This window comes from Anopheles maculipalpis, chromosome 2RL, assembly GCF_943734695.1.
Source record: "Anopheles maculipalpis chromosome 2RL, idAnoMacuDA_375_x, whole genome shotgun sequence".
NCBI lineage: Eukaryota > Metazoa > Arthropoda > Insecta > Diptera > Culicidae > Anopheles > Anopheles maculipalpis.
The window spans coordinates 63,864,713-63,887,763 of NC_064871.1; the positions used below are offsets into that span (position 1 = coordinate 63,864,713).

The 23,051-nt window shown below is 40.4% G+C and overlaps 6 protein-coding genes across 22 annotated transcripts in view; 3 read left to right on the plus strand and 3 right to left on the minus strand.

The window, feature by feature from the left end:
* LOC126556283 (histone H1-like) overlaps window positions 1-23,051 on the plus strand; it is a 591,209-nt gene that overhangs the window by 390,595 nt on the left and 177,563 nt on the right. The window lies entirely within an intron of this gene.
* The window catches only part of LOC126556243 (39S ribosomal protein L2, mitochondrial), a 471,612-nt gene that overhangs the window by 365,866 nt on the left and 82,695 nt on the right, over window positions 1-23,051 (plus strand). The gene's annotated exons all lie outside the window — the stretch shown is intronic.
* Window positions 11,731-12,540, minus strand: LOC126556292 (cytochrome c oxidase assembly protein COX11, mitochondrial). The gene is made up of 2 exons (XM_050211536.1): window positions 12,154-12,540; window positions 11,731-12,093 (listed from the first exon to the last, which is right to left on the minus strand). Exons 1-2 carry the CDS (start codon window positions 12,538-12,540, stop codon window positions 11,773-11,775), a joined length of 708 nt encoding a protein of 235 aa, XP_050067493.1. The 3' UTR covers window positions 11,731-11,772.
* On the plus strand, window positions 13,129-16,340 carry LOC126567356 (fas-binding factor 1). The gene is made up of 2 exons (XM_050223582.1): window positions 13,129-15,243; window positions 15,315-16,340. Exons 1-2 carry the CDS (start codon window positions 13,129-13,131, stop codon window positions 16,338-16,340), a joined length of 3,141 nt encoding a protein of 1,046 aa, XP_050079539.1.
* LOC126567357 (trypsin-1-like) lies at window positions 17,433-19,013 on the minus strand. The gene is made up of 4 exons (XM_050223583.1): window positions 19,010-19,013; window positions 18,023-18,468; window positions 17,783-17,947; window positions 17,433-17,711 (listed from the first exon to the last, which is right to left on the minus strand). The coding sequence occupies exons 1-4, from the start codon at window positions 19,011-19,013 to the stop codon at window positions 17,433-17,435; spliced, it is 894 nt and encodes a 297-aa protein (XP_050079540.1).
* Window positions 21,485-23,051, minus strand: part of LOC126556056 (rab11 family-interacting protein 4B) — a 314,228-nt gene continuing 312,661 nt past the window's right edge. For all 17 annotated transcript variants that reach the window (XM_050211234.1, XM_050211242.1, XM_050211240.1 and 14 more), the window contains one exon: window positions 21,485-21,606. In XM_050211234.1, coding sequence (XP_050067191.1) covers window positions 21,487-21,606 — 120 coding nt within the window. In that variant the 3' untranslated portion in view covers window positions 21,485-21,486. The remainder of the gene's footprint in view (window positions 21,607-23,051) is intronic.

Below are 23,051 nucleotides of genomic sequence, written 5' to 3' on the forward strand. Positions count from 1 at the left end.
GTGTTCGTTTTACTGAATGCACAGGCTGACACGGGCTCCTCGAGCTCATTAAAAAAAACTCTCCCGATAAGGAGCAGACAGGTGTAATCGCTTTTGTACAGTACGGTAAAATAGATATTTAGGTTCTCGTAAGCGTAATAGAAATTGAAGGCAGAACAATAACACTATCTTAAGACGGACAGGAAAGAAAAAGCATTGGTTGAAGGCATCATATGCTGGGAACAGATAGTTAAAAACATTATTGAGGATGTGAACGGATATTCCGGTTTATAGTTTGGCTCCCTGAAAATCACAACAAAAATTTGAAATCTCGGCAAAACAAACAATTAAAAAAGCCCCACTGATTGGCACTATTCTTCGTTTGTGCTTCATTTGTGAGTCATTTCAGTTTGTGTGCGTTAGGAGGCAGGGAACACCAAAGGCAACTATAGCTCCCGTGACTTTATTTTTACCTCCCGTTTTACTATTACTGCTTCCGTACAAAATGGTCCCTTTTTCCGAACATTAGATGTTACTGCTCAAGAAAAAACAGCTCTTTGAAGCATCTTGCAGAATTCTGCGAGAGACACGCTCGAAAGGAGGTATCCGGTGGGTAATATTGTTTTGCGCTAAAGGTTCAACAGCAGAGGAATAGAAGTGTGAAAAGAGGGTTTGTGAAAAATAAAGTTTACAATTAAAAGCAGAGCAAGATTTTTAAAATTATCTGGTTTTAACAGATACATAGACTGTATACGATATATTGTTCATTTATTGTGCATTGGAAAGCAAACGGGAGAAAAAGAATAGAGAGCAAAACCGGGTCACCGAAACCAAACCGATTCGTTTTTGTTTAAATGATATTTTATTTTTGTTTTTTGTGTGTCCTTTCTAACACTGGCAACGATTGCCACTGCTGGCAATCTTGTCATCTGGTTCGATTGGTTTCGGAGACAACGGATTTAAAGAAGCGGCAGCGCAAACTGTCCAATCAAAGAGCAAACAAACCCAGGACACAACAGGAGCTACATCCCCCTAGGAAGGAGGAGAAAAGGTAGTCGTAAAATCAAAAAAACACGGAATAACAATTGTATATGTGTGTGTTAGGATTATTTTCCGCGTTTCCAAGGGGGTACGTGTGTGGGAAAACCCTATAAATATTAGAGTTAGAAAATTCGTCGAAGCCGTTACAACACACAGAGACGAGAATACAACTCTTTGTGTTTGTGTAGGCTGGAAAACAAAATATATAGAAGGAGGACGGCGAGGCGAAGGAGGAGAAACGAAACAGTGAAAAGTGCACACAAACAACACATGAGAAAACAAAATAAAATGGAATAAAAGCGCAGTAAAAATCTACTATTGTAAGAAGACAGCAACAACCTCTTATACAGTGGAAACGAAAGCATATTTTTAATTGTTTAATAAATTATTAAAATAATAAAAAACAACAACTTTACTGTCTTTTCATATTCACAGTGCTGTAATAAATTTGAGAACAGAGAACAAATCGCTTATTGGAGGGTATGTATAAAAAGAAATATGTATTATTTAAACATTGTAGTTTTGTAGGAAAAAAAACTCAACTAAATGGGATCTGCTGACTAAATTGCCTGTCTTATTAACTAAATTTTATACAAACTTAGAGTTCTTTTCATTGTTAGGTCGGAATGTCTGGTCTGGTGGAATGACCATGCGCTAGTGTTTCTTAATTAATCCATCTTACTTGAACAAACATAATTTTTCATAAAACATAAAAAGGTTTGATCCTACACTAAATTCTTCTTTATTTGTTTTCACATGTGTTTCTTTATTTAAAATAAGGAAGAGGATCTGATCACTTATTTTGTGTAAAGTTAAATATGTGTAGATGTCCATCTCACTCTGTGTTGTATAACTGCACTTGTCATCATGATCTAGATGATGATGATAAGATTTTTTTATGTATTTTTAATTAAAAAAAAAATACAAAAGAAAGAGACAACGCAAGTTTAAGACACGCGCGCGCATAAGTAGACAGATTGATGTCATTCAGGTTCATTGAGTGTTCACGGTCTGGAAGTTCACAACGGAATTCATACATTGATGGATTATGGATATATGGATTTCCCTGCTTCGGAAGGTAGTGCCCTAATCCATCCGTTGGTGTTAGAGGAACTGGTCATATGCATTTCGCAGCGGTGTTCTTAAACGTGGTGGATCAGTCCCATTCCTCGGTCGTTGGAACGCTACGTAAAAGATACCATGAAATACCATTGTCGTGAAGTAAGGCTCATTTCTTCCTCGGAGGAATTGTGTTGGTCTTATCAGATATGTTGATGGCTTGTTGGATTGCTCGAAATGTTCCTCGACGCCCCCACTTACGGTTTATTATTATTTTTTTTATTATACAATTAGAGTAAAAATATCTAAAAGATCATTCCGTCCTTCTCAAACCTGTGTTGGGGTAAGAGGTGGGACTTATCATATTTTTTTAAATTTTATTACCATCCAAAGACCTTTACGCGATGGGCTAAGCGTTTTGATGAACTATCAAAGTAATAATTTAATGAATAATTAGATGCTCCAGAAGTAGACGATATTATACTATTGCCACGTTTCCCCGTAGTGAAGCCTGACAAACCAACTACGTGATATTTCAAAAATCGAAATGGCTAGAAAGCAATTTTGATGGCCGGCATGACCTTAGTCGTTAAGCCAATAAGGAGAAGAAGAAGTTACTATTGCCACAAAACAACTCCGACAATCAAGTGTCACAAAACAATTAATCGGCTCAAAAACAAATCTTCATCTTCTTGGCCTGCTCACCAATGGTCCTGGTGGCCCGGTCGCCAATCCGTTCCCAGGCCCAATCCGTTCCAAACTCAGTCTAGGGCTGCAGCCGAACTCCGTCAGGTTAAACTCCATTTGATCCAGCCGGCTCGCTGTGCTCCTCGACGCCTCGTGCCGAACGGGTCGCTGACCAGCACCTTGTTTGTGGGACATGAGTCCGGCGTCCTCATCACGTGCCCCAGCCAACGTATCCTTCCGGCTTTGACTACCATCAGGATATCAGCACCGAAAAACATCTCAGCTAGATCGTGGTACATTCTCCTCCGCCAAACGCCCTGCTCACACACACCGCCAAAGATAGTCCTTAGCACTCGCCGTTCGAAAATTGGGAGTGCATTGGCGTCCTCCGTCAGCATAGTCCAAGACTCGTACCCGTAGAGGACTACCAGAAGTATCAAGGTGCGGTAAATCATGCATTTCGTGTGTTGTTGGAGTCCTCTGGATCGCAGGAGTTTGTAGAGTCCGTAGTAGACACTTTGTTGTCCGAAGTTACGATCGTATCAAGGTAACAAAACTCCTCTACCACCTCGAGATTGTCGCCGTCAACTGATACTCTGCTTCCGAGTCGGGCTCTATCACGCTCAGAGCCTCCGGCAAGCAGGTATTTTGTCTTCGTCGTATTGATGCACAATCCAATTCTATTGGCCTCGCATTTCAGTCGGGTATACGCCTCGCACACCGCCGCATGATGTCGATGTCATCCGCGAAGCCAAGGATTTGGAGAGATCGGGTGAAAATCGTGCCCCGGGTATCGAAGCCCGCGCTTCGCATGACTCCCTCCCAAAAATAAATACGAAACTTTAAACTAACTTTAGGTACAACCAAGCAGAACTCTGAGTGCAGCAATTACAACACTGTGATATTACCAGTTAGAGGCGAATGTAGTCTCTAAGACTCAAAGCCTCTATAAATAAACGAAAAAGAATGTGATATTACCAGAATCGACTTGTCAACACATTGATGGGAAAACTTGGAAATTATAAAAGGGGATTCCATGGTGGAAAGTAATCTTATAACCAGAATTTCGCCATACTGGAAATCCAGGATAAGATGACGGTATCACAGTGTTATTCTTCTCCATTTAAATGACGTATGTGTTAGCATAGCCAGGATAGCATGTCAAGTGAAGGTGGATGGACAATTTTAAGACAAAGCCGTAGAAATCGCTCTTAAATGCTTTACTGAGGTTTACTTAGCTACAAAACGCAGCAGATTGATTTAACGGCTTAAAACCTCTGGCTGGACTACAAACAGCGTTGTTAGTTATTACTGATCTTCAAAGAAGAAATGTATGGATAAGCCCTTTAAAGCCCTTTAACATCATACAACATTTTACTTATCAGCGCATTCGATATGGTCATTGCAATTGTACCCAATATAAATTCCAATTCCAATTCCAATTAAGGCCTCCTGGAGGACTGATCCGTTACTAGGACTGGGACGGAATAGAGCAATTATATTCCCAGTATTCACATAGGGCTTCTTAGTTCGGCGATTTTATTTTTTTCAGAATGGACATACAGGTTTTGTAGATGTAAATTGGAGGGCACACTTAAATGGTTGACGCTAAAATATGTACGATGATCTCACTATTGTGCAGTGAAATAGACTTGTCAAGCTCCTGTGGACTAGTTATGCCAAAAGAATGGTACCGGACGTCACAGTCCGTCAAATCTTTTTGGAGAATCTACCGTAGAAATGGAGTGATTTCAGCAGCAGGCCAAAGTCGCTTTATTTATTTCACTAATTATTGATTTATTTCCCAAATAATTCATTAATCTGTCCAAAGCATTAGACGACATGACAGTCTAACGTAGATTAAAGGAGAGCATACGTAGTCCGCACGAGATTTTACAAGATAATGAGAGAAAATAACTTCTTATTGAGGGCGACCCGGTGGTATAGGCGACAGCGGCGCCGGTCTTCATACGGCAGGACCGGGGTTCAAAACCCATCCGGACCGTCCCCCCATAGTGAGGGCTAACTATACATCTACGTGGTATCGGAGAGTCTAGTAACCCATATTTCGATGGCCGGCATGACCTTTAGAGGTCGTTAAGCCAATAAGAAGAAGAACTTCTAATTTAGAACCCATCAATTTGGACGACAATACGCCTGCAGCTGAAGAGACTGGATACAAAACCACAATGCACTATTAAATCACCAATTATGCTGTTTGACTTACCAATTCTAAGGCTTTACCCCATAGCTTCCCGTACATCTAGTAGAACAAATCGAAAACCAACAGATGCACAGGTCCATACATTAATCATGTTTGGTAATTAACAATGATTCAATCAATCTCAGAGTTGGAAACACTATTATCCTCATTTACATGAGGTGGAAATGACTACAAATGAATATATGACAAGCATTGAGATATCACGAAACGATTCAAGAATATTCCACCAAATATATATATCAATGTCGTAAAACGACAAGCTTTAGTTGAATGACTGCAGACCGGTATGAAAGTAGGATTTCATTAGAACTTAAAATAAAGTTAGTTGAATTCAGTATGTCAACACTACAGGATAATGGTACAAAATGTGTTGTAATTAGAAATTTGCCTCCCATACTAGCATTGTACGCGAAGATGGACGTCTTTCACGCAAAGAAAGTAATATCGCTGTGGTTGAACACATAAATTGTCCTAACCGTCTCCCCAGCTGCCACGGTATCACCGAGACCGTGCTAATAATTTCTCCCGATACAGTCAATTTTCGACGGCTAATCTGACATATATGTGAGCTTCGCCTTCATACCATTCATTCCACCAAAGATCGCACCACCGAGCTACACACCGGGAAGAATGAAGCAGACGGATTTTGAAATAAAATTTCCACCCACCGTTTCTGTTGAAGCACAGGAGAAGCAATGGGTGCCGCGTAAACCTATTTGCGGCTACCGTCAAATCGTTGTCCTATTGACTCCATGATGATCGTCATCAGAGGAAATTTATTTCACCGAATCCGCTACCCATTGCGCTTCGGTTTAATGATGTCGTTGAAATTCGGTTCGCTGCCGATACACGTACCGATAAACCATGCGGGCGTTGGAGGTAGTTTGCGTTCCCCATTCCTACGTCTTACGACCAATTGGAAATGGTATCATTATTCAGGTTGCATGGCTATGCAGAGCAGTTGTCAACGCTTTTTTCATACCCGTTTTTTTGCTGCAATTCACAAAAATACCATCAAAAGAACGCGAATGGGGGACTTCAGACGGCATCTTCAGCCACACGAGCATCGATTGGTACTGACAGAAGGCGAGTGTTTAGTTAGCTACATCCATTTCATTCTTTACGGCACGTCTCCTTAACCCATTAGACATACACATGCATGTAAAAGAAGTGTTCCAACAGTCAGCATGGAAATGTCGCTCTGTCTAATCCAACAAGCGGACCCGGCTACAACAGAGCGATAACAAGCTCAACGTTGTGTAAATAAAAAGGAAAGAGGCTACCATGCTTACGGTGGTAAATTATTATCCACAGGTGTTATGTAATTTTAAAAAGAGTAAAAAACTAAATCTTTTTAATGGAAAGTTTAGAATATTTAATAAAGACAGTATTTTTAATCAGCTTGAACCATTTACTAAAGTGTCCGAAATTCTTGACATTCACACACATTTAGTTTCCATCCCCAGAAGAAGAGCTAGAACAGCTTCAAGCCAGGCTCTACACGTTCTTGCTTCAGCAATTAGTCTACAATTAACAAATAATTTTAATTATCAGGTGCAATTCGCATAACAGAACTTTACGAAGGTAAAATGGAGTAAATACTCCATTTTACCGAAACATGATAATCGAAGAGTTGGTGGATACTATCTTCTACGCCTTTGACATACAGCGAAAAACGGTAGTGACCGTTAATAGTTAATAGAGATATAGTTATACAACCAATCTAGAAGACGACAGCAGAAAGTACTCTTTCAGTTACTCTACCTCCCTACCACGAAGCATCTTTGAAAAGGAAAAAGTTAAGATAGTATAAATGTTCTCCAATCTTGACGGTCCGATGAATGCTGTCGTCTAACGAAGGCTGAATTACTGAGGGATAGAACGCTATATTTATATATTTATATTTATATCATAATAGAGACGTGTGTTTACTCTATTTTCTTAACTAAGTCTTGCAAATCGTTGTGCACTAAATAATTTGTTACTCAACTTGTTTATAAACTCTAAATAAAATAACAAGCGCTTGTTTGGTTGATCTCTATTATATTCCGAATAATGACAAAATAGGAAAGATCTTGTTATTCTTGTTATTAACGATACACTACCGCATGATTTATGCAACTTTGCGAAATTCTTCTAACCTCTTAACGCAATGGTTGCACGATCATTCGTGATTGAGGGTCATGATGTTTAGCTGCTATACTACACATGTCCAATCCATCCTTACATACATTTGAATTATTTCTGATTCTGATTACTGGTGCTGAACTGATTTTCATTAAATGGTGCAAAATCTTGGAGAGCTTCCTAACAATCCAACGCCTATCGATCTGCATTCTGTCAAATTTCCTTCCTTCCAATGAGTTAATTGTTCACACTAGACACGATTCGCAACCCTGCTGCTCATCACTGAGCAAAAAATATCAGGATCAATTTTGTCTGCAAAAAAAACTTAGCTTGGACAGCGAATGTATAAAATTGCTCGACGACATTTTCCAATCATCCTGCGACCAAGATCTAGACACAAATCTTCAAAGACTTCAACGAGCTGAAAACATGCTAATGAAAGCCGTGCATAAACTGTCGAGAACTGTTTACTAACTGTCGAGAAACCAAATTTTTTTATGCATTGAGTTATTTGCAACAATTTTAATTTCATTACCGATCGATGAAAATGGCGGAACTGGTCGTTCCGGTGACCGAAGCTATAGTGGTTAATCGGTTCATCTTACAGAAGTCTACGGTATGGAGTATGTCGGCCTTACTATCCTGCTACGGGTAAAAGGTAAAAGAGTAAGTCAAAGGAAGCCGACAATGACAGGACAGACTTGTTCACGTTGAAGAGCCAAAATTAGCTACAGTAGCAGTATATGAATACTATGTTTAAAGTCTGGATTCGGAAGCAGAGCAAAACATCTCTGATGTCATGTCTAATGGTGACCCAAATCCACTGCAACTAATATTTAACGATAGGACCAGAAATAGCTTTTCCGTAGATTATCTACACTTAATATCTTATTGTTGCTGGTGGTTTAAAGCCTCAACATTTCCAAAACTAACAAGCTACAAGCAACCCACAACAATATTTGTGGGCACTGTTTTCAAAGTCTTTATTTTTTAAAGGCGTAATAAAGACAAGAATAATTTCTACTACGAATAACTGCGAGCAATCTCCTGTGAACCAATCATTTAAATGCACCAAAATAATTCATTCGCTTTCCAAATCGCAACCCTGCTGTGGTTAAAGTTAAAACAACTGTTACCGGATGTTATCTTCTCCACACACACAGCCCCATACAGGCAGCATGAAAGTACAACAACAAAAAACCCCAACACTCGCTTCAAAATAGCATTTAATTGATCCCTTTTAATAAATCCTTTTTCGAGCGGTACACCGGCGTGAAATTAAAATCCATCATCAACGCGGGCTATCACACCGAGAGTGCACATCACAGCAGTTGACGGGAGCTCTTTATGCGACACCATGACACCTGTGTGCCGCATGGCGTACATTAGTACAGAAAAAAATCAACCCGCCCAACGTACGAAAAACCGTTTTGCTTTAACTCATCCCGTCACACCCCGACAAGGGTGATTATTTTTCGACTCTATACACATCGCTCTACTCGGTGCGCTGTCTGTGGGTACCTTTTTGCAGCCACCGGATGAAAGTTACACCCTTGCGACGGACTTGCGTGGCTCATTCCAGTATTGAAAGACAGTTTTCCTTTTTTATCCACAGGTTCTCCGGGAAAGCTACTACTGCGAGTGGTGGGATTATTCTCCCCGCAATCCTTCTTCTGTTCTGTTGAGCTTGTTTCAGCTTCCGGTTGCGGTGCGAGAGTCCCCAAACACGGTGACGCTGGTGACGGGAAAAAATGGTTTTCAACCAGAGCAATCACAAAAAAAAAACCGAAACGTATGCAAATGATTGTCTGGGGATGCCCGAGTGTCGGTGTCGTCGGGTGGGTAGTATATTAACGCAACAAAACAAAAAATTGTGTACAATTTTCCACACTTTCACTCTTCGTCATTTCCCGTACCGTAAAACTGCTGTACTCATACTCCAAGGTGTCGCACCGTAAAAATTAACCACCAACATATTATGAACGTTCCGCCTACGGGCTACCACTCCAGCTGGGCATAGCGCTAAACGTTTCCGCATGCAAGGTGCCCATCTCATCCATACCGTCGGTACCAGTGTTCTTAATATTAAACGCCATGAATATGGCTACTGGCAAAAGCAAATTATAAAAACATTTTGTTGTACCCCTTCGCAGACGCTTCCCCCTTTGTTACTGACTGTTTCTCTACTCGGTGGTTTCCTGTTCCTGTTGTGCTGGTGTTGATGTATGACAATTTTTAAAGAACATTACCAACAGCGAAAATCGCAAAGGTACCTTACGGCACCGACCTCCGTACTGGCTTTGATATTTGGAGCGATTAATTAGGTGTTAATTAAAGCGAGCCTGTACGCGCTTTCACCATAGTAAATGGCGAATGTAACGGCTAATACCTTACTGTCGACAATCTTCTACGTTAAGTGTTGTTTTATAAGCCTTGAAACAAGCGTGTTTGACTGCGTAGAACAATGATTCCTCATTGCATTCTAATTTAAGCTATTCTTTGCTTGCTTTTGTTGATTTAATCCGTCTTTTGTTAACCTCACATTATTTGGTAATGCGTTATTTAATATATGCGCATATTTTCAGGGTATTTTCAATGGAATAGTAGTAGCCGCGTTGTCATTATTTTACTTTGCACGAATCGCATCCCCGTAGCAACGATTAAATATTGGGCTTTGTGGTATGAATTAGTCGAATAAGCCATTTTGTATTACCTTATCCTTGAATTTATCTAATTTTGACATTTTTTCAATTTTTGGACAGCCCGGTGGTAAAGTCGACAGTCCGGAGAGTTCCTTCGTAGTGTGGACTGACTATCCCACGATATGGGATCAATAAAGTCTTCTTCTTTTTGGTTTAACGATCTCTAAAAGGTCACGCCATCCATCGAAATGGCTAACTAGACTCTCCGATACCACGTAGTTGGATAGTCAGTTTTCACTATTGGGGGACGGTCCGGATGGGTTTTGAACCCCAGTCCTGCCGTTTGAAGACCGACGCTGCTGTTGGCCGCCCCTTTATTGATGTAAACCGGGCCGTCTACATCAATAAAGTCTAGTAAGCCGTTAGATGACTGGAATGATCCTGGAGATGGTTTAGCCATTTACTGGCCAGCAAGATGGTACAGCTCGTTAACGAGAAACAGTTTTTTAACCCTAAGGCCCCAGGCCACAGGAAATTTCAAATTATTGAAATCTATAGGCCGCCGGCCACGGAAGACAACCGTCGTACCGCTTTGACTACCGTCAGGATATCAGCAGCGTCAAACAGCTTGGCTAGATGGTGGTTCATTCTCCTTTGTCACACGCCTCACACACACACCGCTAAAGATAGTCCTTAGCTCCTGTCGTTCGAAATGGCTAATGCATTGGCGTCCTCGTGTCGTGTCCTTAGAGGATTACCGGACGTATCAAGGTGCGGTAAATCATGCATTTCGTGTGTTGTTGGAGTCCTCTGGATTACAGGAGTTTGTGGAGTCCGTAGTAGGCACTTTGTTGTCCGAAGTTACGATCGTATCAAGGTAACAGAACTCCTCTACCACCTCGAGATTGTCGCCGTCAACTGATACTCTGCTTCCGAGACGGGCTCTATCACTGTCAGAGCCGCCGGCAAACAGATATTTTGTCTTCGTCGCATTGATCCTCAATCTAATACTTTTCGCACACCGCGCATATCATCCATCCGCGAAGCCAAGGAATTAGAGATATCGGGGGGGAAATCGTGCCACGGATGTCGTAGCCCTCGGTTCACCAGATACCCTCCAGAACGATTTTTAACGACAGTCAGGAGAGTCCGTCCCCTTGCCTCAGACCTCGGTGAGCTTTGCACTGTAATTCGAATATAATTTCACAATTATATTCACCTTTTTGATTACAATGTCACGAAACCTGCTTTGCGGACCTGAATGGCTACGATTTCTTGTAATTCATCTTCTTCGTCCAATTTTATACTTCTTCTTGCCATAGCGACCAACTAAGTCACATTGACCGATCGATCGATCGATTGGCCTATTAGACTTGCTGATAACCACGTAGATGGATAATCAATTCTCAATACGGTTGAACGATCCGGATGAGATTCGATGTTCATTCAATTCATTAATAAACATTACACTCGCCAAAGGCCGGAGTTGTTACATCGCTGTAATGGACTAAGACTGGAAGAGTCTTTAAACTGTTCTCATGCACGGAGAATGCGTGGTAGACAAGCAGTGGACGCACCACACCGACTAAAAAAAAAATACCAGAACAGATAATAATTTTCCATTAAATTGTTAAGATGTTAAGATTTTATACAACATCTACGGTTCTTTAAATTAGGTATCAATGCTAATTGAAAGTCACCACATTCTTTAGTCATGTTAAATAGCTCTTACATTATGTTTGCTAATTGTATTATCGCTTATCTCTTAACGGAACTGAAATGTAGAGGTTTAACTAATTCTCCAAATGATTCAACACGTGCATATTTGAAAGATAAAATCGTTTTACTACAACTAAAAATTTAAATTTAAACAAAATCATTCACTAAATACAATTAGTCAATAGGATGTACAGCAACAACTGGACGGCCTATGTCATCAATGTAATTGCAATTGCAATTGAAAGTAAAAACTCACGTTTAACAATGTTTAAAAACACACTACACCGTTCTCATTTAACCATGCTTCTTTGCATACACTGGCATTTGTATGTTTACACCGTCCTTTGATTCGAAGAAAGTGTAGGATAACGTTATCGAGTCGACCAGCTCCATCTTCGGGTCCTCTATGAAATCCGGATCGATATAGAAAAATACCGGCAGGTCAACCTCCTCGTGCGGATTAAGCTGCTGTTCCTCGAAGCAGAAGCACTGTATTTTATTAAAATACGCTCCCGCCTCGAACGGAATCACATTGTACGTGCTAATGCCAACAACGGGATGGTCCGTGGGATTTTTTGCCGAATAGAACGCTAACGCAGTCTCACCGGGAACGACCTGTAATACGGTGAGGGTTTTATCATTTTTTGTTCAACCATCGTCTCGTCCCTCACTTACCCTGATCTCGGTTTGTTGAGGTTTAAAATTCCACCGCATGGACGCTCCAATATCGGCGTTAAACTTGATCTTTATCACTCTGTCCTTTACTTTTTGCATACTTTCAACCTTCTCAGCGTCGTGCCCCTGACTCGTGGTACCTCCATAGCTGTATGCCTGACAAAACATCCGATACAACGGGACAGCTGCGTAGCTCAATCCAACCGTCAACACACCGGCAGCAGCGACATAATACACTGTTGATCTTATTCTAAATTTCCGCTGTGAGTCAATGCCTTTCCCATTGAACCATCGCACCGGTGGTGCTGTTATCGATGAGTGACCGGGTTTTGGGAACACATTTATACTAGATGTCCTACAGGCAGTGCGAGCGATGTTTAACAACATTTTAAAACAAAACTATTCAAACTATACAATATTTCTTGACTATGTATATTTGTTTAGTTCATTCCACTTTTATGTTTTGTAACATTTTCCGGCACCGATTTGCACTTTTTGCGAAAAGTAACTTTTGTTGATGTTTTTCAAGTTGTTATGTCATTTCACAGCTGTTTTCGCTTTTCGCCCAACTGCAGAGAAACGTCAAAATCCGTCTGCCTGGTGAGGTGATTTTCTTGCACAGTGGGTTTCTACTTCAATTTGAATCTCTTTTATTTCGGTTCGTGATGGCCGTTGAATGAAACGTGTTTTATTTCATTTTGGGGTTAAATTTTTAATTTTATTGCTTTCAATTTGGTTTAAGCGATCATCTTAATCATAATCATCAAACAAGCATAATAAACAAGAAATTTGCTTTCCTATAGTAAATCAAACAAATGTACATAAAATACAACAACAAATCGTTTCTATAGTTACAGCTGTTGTTCAACAAACTTTCTGTTGTTTGAAGCCTGTCCGTGTCATAAAATTGAACCAAATCTAATTCAGCGATCGCATTAAAAAACAAATTCTTTATAAAGTATAAGTGTAATCGCGATGAATTTCGATTTGGACGATCCTCTAGAAGGATTGCTCAGTGATGGCAGTAATGATAGCTTGTTTGGAAACGAAACTACCAAAAAGCCGACCAAAACAAGCAAACCCGGTAAGATGGAGGACTTGTTCGGTATCAAAACGAGCACAGCAACTCAGCTTCCCAAAACGGTGGAGCAATCCAGCACTGGAGCAGAAAAAATGCAACCGGCATCACTGGATTACACGAAACCTTCGACCACATCGACCATCAACCAACCATCAAGCTTAACCAGCATGCAGGGAAGAAAATCGGACACCCCGGCAAGTAAGCTAACTGGCTCAGCTATGTCCACCAAAGCTGCCACCCCACAGAAAAAGGAAATTTCATTCGATGATAGTGATTTGCTGGCAGATCTGGGATTTGATCCTAAAAAACCTAAAACCAAATCCAGCATTCTTGACGATATTCTGGGTGGTTCTCTAACGGCATCAACGAAGGAAATTCCACCGAAAAGTGTTATGGCTAAACCTAGACAAAGTCTTACCACGACTCTAGAGGAACCGCCTACCACGGGAAAAGCTGCACCTCGCCAATCTTTAGAAACTTCCGATCTCCCACCGCCCGAAAGCACAGTTACCGGAAGTTACGCACCTAGTGGCGGAAACACGGCTCCAAGTTCCGGTGTACTGCCCAAGAGAAGCGGACGCCGAAAGTCCTCCGTATCCATGCTAAACGATCCTTTAGGACTATTTGCCTCAACTACGGATGAAAAGACTGCTCGCGCTGAAGTGAAGCAAGCGAAAAAAGCTGGCGCCGATTGGTTAGGTTTGAATGATGATACACCTGCGAAGGAACTAGATCCTATTCAGATGAGTGCAACACTAGCCAAACCACGTGAAGCCACGGTACCCAATGTACCAGTTGCTTCAATTGCACAACCACCGCAAGCTGTTTCCATTGAAGTTCCTGTGCCAGCGAAGACGGAAAAACATCCTCCACCTACCGAAATGATCATTGCTACTTCCCAACCCATACCCATTATTCAACCCAAATCGATATTTCCTGACCCTCAAACGGTCACCAACACGCTCCAGATCGGAGAGGCAGAAGCACAGAGCGCAATTGCGGCAATGCAGCAGCAAGAGTTCCAACTATCCGTTGCCGGACAAATGAAAACTCAAGAACAAGCACTGATCGATATGCAACAGAAACAACAGGCAATTTTAAAAAGACAGGAAGCTCAATTTAACGATCTGCTCCAGAAACAAATGCAACGCCACACTGCCCTAGAAGAGGTACTTGCCAAACAGCAGCAACGAATAAATGCAAATATTCAACTCATTATGAGTCAACCAACTACAATGCCCGCCAATCCATTCATTGATCGAGATGGGTTAGAAAGTTCCGAAAGGGGCTTCAAACACCTTCCCGAAAATTCGAATCCAACAGAGAAGATAGAACTCCAAACAGATGTGAAGCGGTTGGAAATGGAAAAATTACGCCTGGAAGATATGGTTTCGAACCTTTCGGCGAACCACGAGCAAGAGCTATCGATACTCGAATCAAGCTACAAAAAACAAATGATTTTCCTCGAGGACAGTCTTCGCATCATTGAAGCTAGGCTAAAGCACGATAACAAGCAATTGGAAGAGTTTTACCGGACCAAACTAAGCATCGCCGAACAAGAGAGGGAAAAGCTGGTTAAAGATCACGAAGCAAAGGTACAGTCGATGGAGGAACAGCACCGTAAGGTGATCGAACAACTAAAACAAGGCTACGAAGAAAGTTTGGAACAGTTGCGGCAAGATCATCGAGAAATGATAGCCACCATACGTGAATCAAAGATGCTTGAATTTTCCATCGTGCAGGAAAATGAATCCTATCTAAAGACGCTTAAAAGTGCCTCCAGCTATCTGGAGAATGCGTCCGGAGATCTACAACAGCTTCGGGACACGCTGCAGGAACAGATCGAATTTTCACAGAAAGAAAAAGAGCTTCAGTTGAAGCACCGTGAAAAACAACTCGAGGATCAACAAAGGTTGCTCGAGCGTTCCCGGGTGGCTGCTGCTGAGGAAAACGTTCGTCTGCTTAATTTGGTTGAAACGCTCGAAAGTAAAGTTACCGAAATGACAAAGGTAAGGTAGGAGTATTTCGCGTATTATTCCAACGCAAAATGACCCTTTTTCATCCTTACCTGTTTCCGCAGATATCCTCGGAAGAGCGTTGGGAGTATCAACAAAAGTGCATTAAACTCGAGGCGGAAAAGCAGAGCCTCGATAAAGAAAAGCAATTTCTTCGCGACCGACAAGAAAGAGAAGAATCTCGTATCGCTGAGCTTAAGCAAACACAGCTAGAAGAACACGCTCGACTGATGGACAAAGTGGCACAGGAACGGCAAACCTTATCGGAGGAGAAAGCCAAACTGGAAACTATTGCCCAACTAACATCCAACGCTAATGCGCTTGGTTCGGGAGTGTCTCGTCGCGCTGAAGTGGACGCTGCCCTTAAGGTAGCTGAAGAAGCGGCCCGTCAAGCAGACTCGGAGAAAGATCGTTACTTACAGTTACAGCGTCAGCTTGAATCGAAACGTCGCGAAATGCAGACGCGCGAAAGCAAACTACGTGAAGCCAAAGAGGAACTTGAGTCCGCCATCGATCGAGCTACCCAAAGGGAACGTCACGCAGAATCGGTCTACCGTACTCTTCGCAAATCGGAACAGAACATGCAGCTCAAGATGCAGCTAGTGCAGCGCCAGTTCCGTGAGGTGTCCGAGCGCGAAGATCGGCTAGCTAAAGAGAAGATCGAGTTCAGCAAGGAACGGATGGAGCTACAGGCAGCACGTCGGAAGATGTTACAGACACGCTGCAGTCTGTGTAAAATAGGCGACAAGTCGCAGGAAATCGGTGATCTACTCACAACCAACACCGATTCCGTGGCCGACGATCTAAAGCTGGAAGCGAACTTTGCCGAAATGCAAAATCGGTTAGATAGTACGGCGGTGCGGTTGGATCACTTTTTCGACAGTGACGTTGATCGACAAATGAAACTTTTTCTCGAGCGCAACCAGGTAGAGCTGGGGGAAGATACCGAGTTGACGAGCCAGCAGCGAAGACGTCGGGAAATTGATCGTGATTTGGCTTTGCTGAGCTTTGATGCACTTTTTCCACAACTGCGTTCGGGTGAGGGCCCGGGCGAGGGCACATACGGTGACACACAGAATGTTCCATTGTGAAGATTTAGCCTACATTTTTCTCCAACAAACAAAGTTGTTTAAGCTATTGTCAGCTCTTTTTTATATTTATAATTAAAACACTAAAAAAGAAGATGTATGAACCCGAAGGTAGATAGAGAGAAACTACGATCGTAGAGTTGAATTAATCCATTTGAAAGAACTACTTCTTTAAAATGATGAGATGAAAAGGCGTCAATCTGACAAGTTGAAGGATATGCTATGTGATAGAGGATTTTTGGGACACGGAGAGGAGAGAGGGTTCCAGAGCGTTTTAAGACCCTCCTAGCAACAAGTCAGCTTTTAAACCAACCTGAACCAAATAACTTGTATCTACTTAACGAGTCAAGCTCAAATATGTAGAAGACGTCGTGATCGTCTGGAGGAAATGATAAACAACTAATGATTAGTTTAAAGGACTCGAATAAATTATTTTTGAATATTCTCGATCGATCTGGAAGGTTTGACACCTTCCATATTGATACAGTAACCAAATTATATTCCTCATATTACCAATAACGAACAATATTTTTTTTTTAAAGAAAATATAGATCATCTCGCTACGAGGGAACGTTCCGGATGGGATTTCAACCTCGGTCCTGCCATAACTTGACTTGATCACCAAACAAGGCAGATAAGAAATCCAATAATGTTGAAGAATAGATCACTCAGTAGGGGATGGAATAATAAAAAATATTTAAATGTCATCAACATTACGAAGCATCATATTCATCGGAAGTTAGGCCACTGCATACATACTTGACAAACAAAAACTTGAAAAAAAACAGGAGTTAACTACCATGTGGAATATCAGTAGAGCAAGGAATGAACTATTTTGAGTAAAACCTAATACAGCAATCTTCAAGCCAAATGATAAAACGTTGAAAAAAACAAAAACCATTTAATCATGTGCTAGCAACACTACAGCAAAAACATGAGCCAAGGTTAGTTCAAAGGTTTAAATCATATCGCAACAATTTCTTCAGTTCGTCAGTAATAATAATTGAATTTCTTCAATAATTTGCCTTAGGGCTTGTAAGATGAATTGACTTTTCGAGCTTTCCATACCAAATGTGTACGTTACACGACGTTGTCTTATAAGAAGGAATTTTTCAATGCCCTTCGTCGCCGTACAGTTTCTTTGTTCTGTTCTAATAGTTGTGCAGCTACATTGCGTACCGCACGACACATTTTACCGAAATTTACAAAACTATAGTCTATCGTTGACGTTTTAGTGACCCATTCGTAGTGATTCCAAAGCCGTTCGAATCCACCCGGCACGTAAGCGTTACATGCTCTGTACACGTACGACATAACACCGACGAGTTTCGGTTGTCCTTCTTCAAATATTACCAGTGGTCCTCCAACGTTACCCTGTTATGGAATAGAGCAGTAAGAAGTATGATAATTTACAACTGTTTTAAGTTTCACAGCTAATACAGTACCGTGCAGATGCTTCCTGTTCCGTTGGTGTAGATACACACTCTCGTGTCGTATACCAAATCTTGCAAATCCCATGGTTTCAGCAGCTCTTTACACTGTTCATTTGATATTGCACGTGCTTCTAGCTTTTGTAACTTCTCCTTGTAATCATCCTGGGCCGCCGTATCCTGTATCAACGGGAAGGGTTAGTTATTAAAAAAAAAACACACACACAAATTGATATTTTATTCAGATTTTCTAACCTTTTCGGCACCCCAGTCCGTATACATCACCACACTTCCATCCGGAATCGGACCCTTGCGTAGAGCAATTGGTTGTACGAATCTGTTAAACTCAATATACTCAAGGGTACGCACCAGGGCCACATCATTACGCGCAGCCTCAAAATCGAAATCAGGATGAAACGTGTACCCATATATGGAGCGCAATTGATCGTCCGCTTTCGATTGCAGCTCCACTTGTCCCAAACGAATCCGTGCTAATGAGGATAGCGATTGTTCGGGATAGGTACGCATCAGCTTCCATATGAAAGAAGCCTGCGTAATGACGTATCGTACGTTCAGGATTGCACCACTGCCTAAATGACGATCCGGTTCGATAAATCGAAACGATACTTGATACGGTACTTCCGATAGTTCGACATCCGTGCCCGAGGTCATCCTTTTGCCGCGATAAGCTTGCAAAGAAACTAACAAAGAAATACATTTTCATTAAATAATGGTTATAGCGGAAGTTGGGGTAAGGGTGCCATAGGGGCAAGTGAGCCATCTAGTATTTGTACAATGAAAATTCAGTTAAACGACCAAAAGAATAGACAGAATTGTTTATACCTGTGACTAGATACCAAAAAAATATCAAATTTCATTAATAATAGTCAATTTTCGTACTTTTTTCAGATTTTTCAGCAGCTCAACAACATGATGACATTCATGTTGTGACAGTGTGTCCGAATCAGGGATTAAATGCCAGAATACGAATCAGATTTTTTTCATTATGTTGTGTCTTTAGGTTTCGGGTGTCCGAGTTGTTTATATTTAACACTTCATTTAAGACACAAACGAATACTACACTTTATTCGACCTAATTAAAATAACACACGCACCGCACGCAACACACCGAACGCTTGGCTATCTCATAACTGAGTCTTTCTCGAATCCCTCTCTACCTGGATGCTTATAGATTGCGCGCTGACCCGATCCTGCGGTCAGCGCCCTAGGACACTCACTCACACATCATGCACCTGACAATTGCTTGCCCAAAGCTGAGTGTCTGGTCATCAGGTTGCACCATAACACATTACTAGTTCAAAGATAAGTAGGATGGTGTGTACTTTTTAACAGATTAGGTCCCAAAAAAATGAGGTCAGTGGCTAGAATTGAATCTACACTGACATCCGTGACCGAAAGGAACACCTTGGTGACACGAACCGCATTAGAACACGATGTTTCACCGATAACACACGTGAAATGCTAGAAGCCCAAGGAGGCAAAACCTAAGCCCAGTGAGGAGCTAAGTTCTGGTCGTTACGAAACTATTTTTAAAGCCCAAAAGAGGAGGAATTAGGGAACCACATTCACTTTTACACCTGATTGATATGCCCTTTTTCATATGATTTTCTATGATTTTATCTGGATGGCAGCAATGCTCCAAAAATCACCTCATTTTTAAACCTTTTTCAAAAACTTTCATAAAACGGTTATTTTTGCAATTATTCTTTCTGGAACCGGTTAATAAGAGAAAAATAAGTGTAAAATCATAATGAAAGCAAATTCAGCTTATAAAACCAGATTTAAGTAAGTTACAGGTTTACGAATTGCTTAACGTGCCACGCTTGCCCTAATTAGCTCGGTTTTGTTTGTTTCTCACCTGCACAGATGCAGAGTAACACTGCACGAAATAACACCACTCTTGACCAGCGTCCCATTCTACTGGTGGACGATTCGTTAATGAATGTTTCTTTCTTCCATTAAGGTTGTGTTCACCATAAATTCTTGTAGCTATTTGCATTCGAACATTCAATATGAAGCACTCAATCAATGATGATTATATGTCGTTTACGCATGTCATTTTCGCCGCATGTTAAACGCGAGATAAGCGTTCGTTGTACATCGGAAAAACAGTGGTAGCATATCTTGTGGGTTGTTTGACTACCGATAACAATATCACTATCAATTCATCTAATTGACTGATGACACGATGTACAGTTTTACCATCGGTACTCACACACCTTGAAATGAATCACCTACAATTCAAGCGTTACATTATTCTCAATACATTCGTACGTTCTTAGAAACGACGCTATACCACTTCTAGTGTATGTTGTAAGTATTTTGTTTTATTATTTCTGCTTCTAAGTAGTAATACAGTTGGGTTTTGTTTTTAGTAGAACGCTATTTTGGCATCCATGCTGTTAAAAGAAAGTGCTTGCAGTAGATCGCTTTTTAACGTCATACCGAATTGAAAACGTATCACCTTCTTCGCCGTGGCCACCTAACTATCTGGCCTTCTCATCTATTGAGTACATGCTCTAAAGATACACTTCTCATTCTCCCATCCCAGCTTAGTCGTAGTATATATGCTCCAATCGTCAAGGATTAAAAAATTTACTTCACACTTCATACCACCCTCGGGAGCATCTCTTTTGCATACCTCAACAACAATAAATTGCTCACGAAATAGTCGTAACTAGTAATACGTTGTAAATAGTACCTCCAAATATGCTTCACTAATAAGATTTTTTCTTTTGTTTCACATTCAACTGCTTCCCTGCCCTATCTGAATTTTCCGCACTAGGTTTAAAGCAATGTACGTGATAGCTGGGTTTTTACTGTGAACGATTTTTTTAGCACAATATCTGTTATATTTCTTTTCTTTTTTAGCCATTTAAACAACTGAACAACAAAAACCCAACCGAATAAAAATAATTTAAATCATGGGCTTGATGTGTCCATTACCAACGTATTCAATCGAATTGACCTATCTTCTTGTATTACTAAATTTTATAATCCCTTCTTGGCCACTCGTTTGCTCGTTTACCAACTATCCTATGTTTTACGCATAACAATAGATTACAACGTTCACATAAAAAGGATTCGAAACATAGTCCACATTTGAAGGCTACTACTGTTGAGTTATCACGATTCTGGGGGGTAAGTGCTTAATGCAAAAGCTGCACAGACGAGTGCAAGGCGATTTATGATGTGCATTTTTTGCGTACGGGACTTAAGGACATCCCGCGCGGTGTTACCATTATGGAGGGACGTAATTCTTGTACGACGACCAGTATAATTCCATTCGATCCCGTTCAATCACTCTCTCTTGCTCTGATAAATAAACAGCGATAACTTCCTTACACTCAAATTAATAATTAATTTTCTCCTTCCTTTTCGTTTGATTTGCAATGCCTAGGAAAGTGTAGAAACTAACAATCTAACGGCGATCCATTTGTTTGTGTTATTTCTTAATATTAAGTCAGTTATATAAAAAAACAAACATTATATTGCTTAGTTTCTTCCTCTCTAAACGTTACTACTCACACTCGAGTGTTCTTCATACCCTGTTGTGTCTTCTACCTTTTTTAACCAATCTTTTCACAGCAGTTAGTGTATGATGTGTTCGATTGATTGTAAAAAAAAGTCTAATGTAATTTACAATAAGGATGCCGTCCCCAATTGCAACAACAGAATCTCCCCCCGCATCAACCGGTTCAAGCCGCCTTCACTTCCAGCAGCTGCGGATAATTTTCCACCACGTTTAACAGCATCGTGTCGATGTAATGCTTCAGTCGTCGGTTTTCTTCTTCCTTTTCCTGGAATGCCACCTGTAGCTGTAAAATAGCGTAAAAAAAATAAACACACATTGTCAATATCAAATGAGTAAGCTTTTGTACAGCAGCATTTGTGATTGTGAATTACACCCACAAATGCTGCACCAAAACAGAGCAAAACACATTATTAAAAAAGCACACTCAAAACGGATTAGTTTACCAGAACCAGTTAATGCAGATACACAAATGTAGATAGATAATTGATTAGTTAATGGATCTTTTGTCGATGATATTGTTACCTATTCGAGAGAAAACATCACCAATTGCCAGTTTGGTTTTGGCTTATGCCATTTAAATAGTAAACAATTCACAAATAGTTACAGATTTTATTATGCCGTGATACTGATTTAAAAATAGTTACAGGATTTTCGAGAAGAGTCAGTGAAGTCCAACGCACCTATGCGTTGGACTTGGACAAAAAATCGCATAAATCCTCATTCAACAACACCTTTACATCATGTGACAACAATCGGTAAAAGTATTTCCTGTCTTCGTGAATGTTGTACACAATTTTCTTCACATAAGTTACTTGAGTAGTTAAGACGTGTGATTACAAGATTATCTTGTGGAACACATGTAAGAATAAAAATAAATAAATTGGCCCAATTTAACGCTTGAAAGTAAGAATTTTAATTTGACATTCTTTTTAAATATGTACAACCTTTAACCGAGCATACCCGGGATATGATGCGCTTTCACGGTTAAGGAAATGTCTCCCAGCAAAGATGAAAGGAGTATCTTACTTTTAAGTTGACTGTAAGCAATACGGTCTGGCCATCCTTTATGAATAAAAAAAAAAGTACAACCTCTAGGATACTTGCTACATTGAACAAGAGCAGTGTCATGATACACATGATTTATATTACATTACAAATTTATATTACAGTCGTCACATTTTGTCCGTAAGTCAGGAATTTGTGTCTAGACGGCATGCATTTTTGATAACGCTAAACAAATTTTGTTTGTACATCAATTTTTCGCATAAACGCAAGTATTTTGTACAGAGCGTACCAATTTTTGATTCGAAGGCGTCCATTTTTGGCTCTTAGCCTTAAATTTTTAACACATGGAAATCAAATATTTTTTTAAAATATAAAATATGAATACTTTCTTCACAGATGTACAATATTTCAAAAAACAACATCAAACTAAACATCTTTAGCGTTACATGATTCAGACTAATCCACATAACTTTAAACTCAAATTTCATTCATAACACTATATTTTACAGTTATTTTTAAATACTTTTAATTTCTTTTCAATTAAATCTACATTTTGTAGTACTATATAATTAACCAATTTCTGATTTTTTATGTAGTTTTCGCAATCCGTGCGTGAAATCAAACATGTCTCTGTTCATATGGATGTTTGAATGAAAAAAATAATTTAAAAACTCAATAGCGTTAATTGCAAATTATGTACGTAGAAAACTTTGTTGCATTGTA